This window comes from Contarinia nasturtii, unplaced genomic scaffold (genome assembly GCF_009176525.2).
Source record: "Contarinia nasturtii isolate CC-2019 unplaced genomic scaffold, AAFC_CNas_1.1 Cnas_scaffold_360, whole genome shotgun sequence".
Lineage (NCBI taxonomy): Eukaryota > Metazoa > Arthropoda > Insecta > Diptera > Cecidomyiidae > Contarinia > Contarinia nasturtii.
In genome coordinates this window covers 161-3782 of record NW_022197714.1, presented here as the reverse complement: position 1 = coordinate 3782, position 3622 = coordinate 161, and the positions used below count along the sequence as shown (strand labels likewise).

Below are 3622 nucleotides of genomic sequence, written 5' to 3'. Positions count from 1 at the left end.
TTTCATTGGATTTTCGGCCAGAAAAATTTTAGGATCAAAGATTTCAAGGTCGCCGAAGATTTGGATGCTACCTTTTGATCTAATATAATAATCTTGTTACTTGGAGTATGATTTCATTAGAAAAGATACAATTTAAAATTAAAAGATTTAAAGAAATAGCATCGTTTCAAGTATTTTGGATCACAGAAAAAAAATGTTTGATTTTTTGTTCAACATTTATTTTTCATAGATAAAAAAACAATCAACGCTTATTATAAATTGACTTAAAATAAATTTCGCTTTTGGAGAAGACCCCTTTGATTCAGTAATGGATTTAAGCATTTCGAAGCAATGCATCAACATTTGATCAATTTCTTCATTGAAGATTTTTCTCAAAAATTCGAGCGATTGAAAGATCGAAAAATTCATGCGATTGATCTCTAATCGATCAAAAAATTACCCATATTCACTGGAGCAGCTAAACAAAGTTCATCGGGTGTAAGTCCCGAACCTAAAATGACACAATAATTGAGATTAAATCGATTTATTTATAAAAATGGTGTAACTGTTTCTTGCGGAAGAAATGATGACAGATAAAATGAAGAGGAGAAGAGCTTTGAGGAAAGGAAGGTACTGAAAGTAGGTTACTCGAGTATCTATTTTTGCCGAAAGATATTTTTGTGGTAGAAATCACTTTTATGTGGACAAAATGTCTCTGCCACAGTGTAGAAGTTGATTGGACCTTCTTTTGCACCTCTCATTCACTTCCCTTTTTGAAAGAAAAATAATATACCGAGTGGAAGAAATTGGTCAGCTTGTCCATTGTCCTTGAGTACCGATTGTAAAGCATGCCGTAGTGCACAAACAACAACATGACTAATTAAAGGTATAAATCATATTAAAGAAAAAATCTATATATTAAATTTTTTTTCAACAAAAAAAAATTATTTAAAAAATTAAAAAAATACCTTAGAGCGACTGCTGGTTCACCTAGATAGAAAACGAAAGACAACTTAAAAACAAAGACAAGAACCCACCCGAAAAAGAACCGGTGGCTCTACTCACCAGTCGCTTTCGATCGAAGTACTCCGACTCTGTTGTTTGTGTTTTCAGTTTCGATGAATTTCACACGAAAATCAATTGGTATATCTTTTGCACCGGGCACTTTATAATTCCATGTCCGATTTGTAACCAGTTGACCTAAATTATTATCAAATTTGAATTGATTAAAAGTAATTTTTTGTACAAAAATCAAAACGTTTCTACTCAATTCAAGTTTCGATTATGGAAATTTTATGTAAAAAGTAAAAACAAAAATGTTCGTGTAAAACTGACCAGTTAATCGATTATAAACGTATTTTTCGGTGAGCCAATATCCCAATCCCATAACAAACGACCCCTCTACTTGCCCACAATCAATTAATGGACTAAGAGATCTTCCTGTATCTTCAATCAGATCAACCCGTTGAATTTGTTGATTTCCCGTGAGTGAATCCCATTCAATTTCGGCGCATGCACATCCATAAACAAAATATGGTTTTGCATCGATCGGAAAGAATGTGTGTCGTGCCGTTAAATCCACATAGTTTTGATGGCATGCCTCCACAATTTCTTGCCATTTTGCATTCTCTGGCATTCGATCTCGAATCGGTTTGATTCGTTTCAATAGAATTTCACACGCTCGTTTTGTTGCCAAACACACTGAATCAGAGGCAACATTCGCAGCGGTATAAAATGAATTTGGTGCCGTTTCATTATTTGATGCTTTCACCTGCACCATTTCAACGGGAATGTTCAATGCAAATGCGGCAATTTGCGCCGATTTTGTATTTATGCCTTGGCCAACCTCGATGCCACCGTGACTCACAATCACCGTCCCTATGATAAATTGCAACATATTCAAAATGGTGAAACAAATAAAATGATGAAACAAATAAACAATCACCGTCCCCATGATAAATTGCAACATATGCGGAAAATGGACCAACGTAAACGATCGGATATTTCATCTGAATGAAGCCAATGCCTCGTTTCCGCCAACGATTTCGTGCATTATATCGATCCACCTCTTTTCGGCGCTCGTAGTAATCTGAAAAAAGGAATTCGTTTGGACACATTCTCTGAAAGAATGGCTTTTGACTCACCTATGTCCACCAAAATTTGCTCCAGCGTCGATTTCCATACGTCGCCGCGTTCGAGATTGTTCAACCTCACTTGGACCGGATCCAATTTCAACTTATGGGCGATATGTTCAATAATCGTCTCTATCATTGCGATCGATTCCACTGAACCTGGCGCGCGACACCAGTTGCTAATGTTCGTATTTGTTAATAGTGGTTTTCCCGAGTATTTCCATCGTTTCGATACATAACTCAATAAAAATGCTTGCAAAACACTTTCATCGTTCATTTCATTCAACGAATACCCATAGTCTTCGCTCGGCATTGAAAATGAAAAAAATATAAAAAAAACAAATGGAGGTGGAGGGCATCGATCACATGAAAAGCGAGCCCACAATTGAATTTACCTTCGATGTAGAAATTGGTCAATCGTCGAATTTTTCCCGTTTTTGGATCCAGTGCTAGCTCATACTTATTAGCGCATGGATAACGTTTGCCACAAATTGACATCATCGCCTCGATTGTCATAACAAAACGAACCGGACGATTCGTTAAATAGCATGCCAACGCACAAGCACACGCAACCAATGAACTTCGAGCTATTTTCGAGCCGTACGCTCCTCCCACTCTTTTAACCACAATATTTATTTTGTTTTCAGGTATTTTCAGCGATTGACTTATGCCCATTTGAACCATATCAAGCCCTTGCGATGCCGTGTATACGTTTAAACCGCCATCATCGGAAGGCGCAGCAAATGTTGTTTGTGGCTCCTGTAAAAATGAACTTTCATTTAATTTTTTTTTTCATTTTTGATTTAATTGAAGGATACTCACCATGGGATAATGATATTGAGTCCCAACTTCAAATTCACCACTGATAAAAACCGAATCGCTTTCAATTTCAACAGTTTGATCTAGAACAGGGTGTGTGATTGATCCGGATTGATTTAAATTTGATTCAACTTTACCTTCTTCACTTGCAGCAGCAGCAGCAGCACCGTCATCATTTTCCTTATCTCGGAGCGAATCAATCACACTCAACAACTGTCCCGTTACAAGCGGCTCTTTTCCTCGAATCTTTTTATATGTAATCTTAACTTGCGAGGCTGCATAATTTGCCAATGCCATACTATTCGCCACTATCATACCACACGGTTGACCTAAAAAAAGCATTCATTTCACTTCAGGAGATCTATTTGGTTTTTTATTTTTGGATTCTGACCATTGTACTGAATGATTGAGTCGATTTCAACGAAAATCACTTCATCTTCTAACAATCCGGGTAATCCGTTGCGCGTGAATGAATTTTTGCCGGGTATATCTTTGGCTGAATAGAAACTGTGCACGCCAGGAATTTTCTTCAATTAATCAAAGAGAGAAATTTTTTTTAGCAAAGGAAAAAAGGAGGAAAGAACGAATGTTGCTCAAAGATACGTACCAACGCTTTTGATGGATCAATTTTTATGATCTTCTCATGAAATTCGGTTGTTTGCACGAATGCGGCCCATAATTCTTCCTGCACC

At 36.9% G+C, this 3622-nt stretch overlaps 1 protein-coding gene across 2 annotated transcripts; it reads right to left on the bottom strand.

Moving 5' to 3' along the window:
• Nucleotides 1-279: 279 nt before the first annotated feature.
• LOC116338360 (xanthine dehydrogenase-like) lies at nucleotides 280-3272 on the bottom strand. Of its 2 annotated transcripts, XM_031763558.1 has the most exons (10): nucleotides 3068-3272; nucleotides 2934-3013; nucleotides 2507-2870; nucleotides 2124-2411; nucleotides 1925-2068; nucleotides 1315-1857; nucleotides 1045-1179; nucleotides 948-969; nucleotides 773-855; nucleotides 280-490 (listed from the first exon to the last, which is right to left on the bottom strand). In XM_031763558.1, the coding sequence occupies exons 1-10, from the start codon at nucleotides 3270-3272 to the stop codon at nucleotides 420-422; spliced, it is 1935 nt and encodes a 644-aa protein (XP_031619418.1). In that variant the 3' UTR covers nucleotides 280-419. The 2 variants fall into 2 exon arrangements, with proteins under 2 accessions (XP_031619418.1, XP_031619417.1); XM_031763557.1 differs by having other exon boundaries at nucleotides 2934-3272.
• Between the last annotated feature and the right edge of the window lie 350 nt (nucleotides 3273-3622).

Bases quoted from the DNA above. Each gene is read 5' to 3' on its own strand.
- LOC116338360 (XM_031763557.1), bottom strand. From the start codon at position 3,272: ATGCTTTTTTTAGGTCAACCGTGTGGTATGATAGTGGCGAATAGTATG. The intron at 1,180-1,314 runs GTCAGTTTTACA...ATAATAATTTAG, and splicing joins CGTTTATAATCGATTAACTG to GTCAACTGGTTACAAATCGG. The intron at 491-772 runs GTATATTATTTT...GTGTCATTTTAG, and splicing joins TGACCAATTTCTTCCACTCG to GTTCGGGACTTACACCCGAT.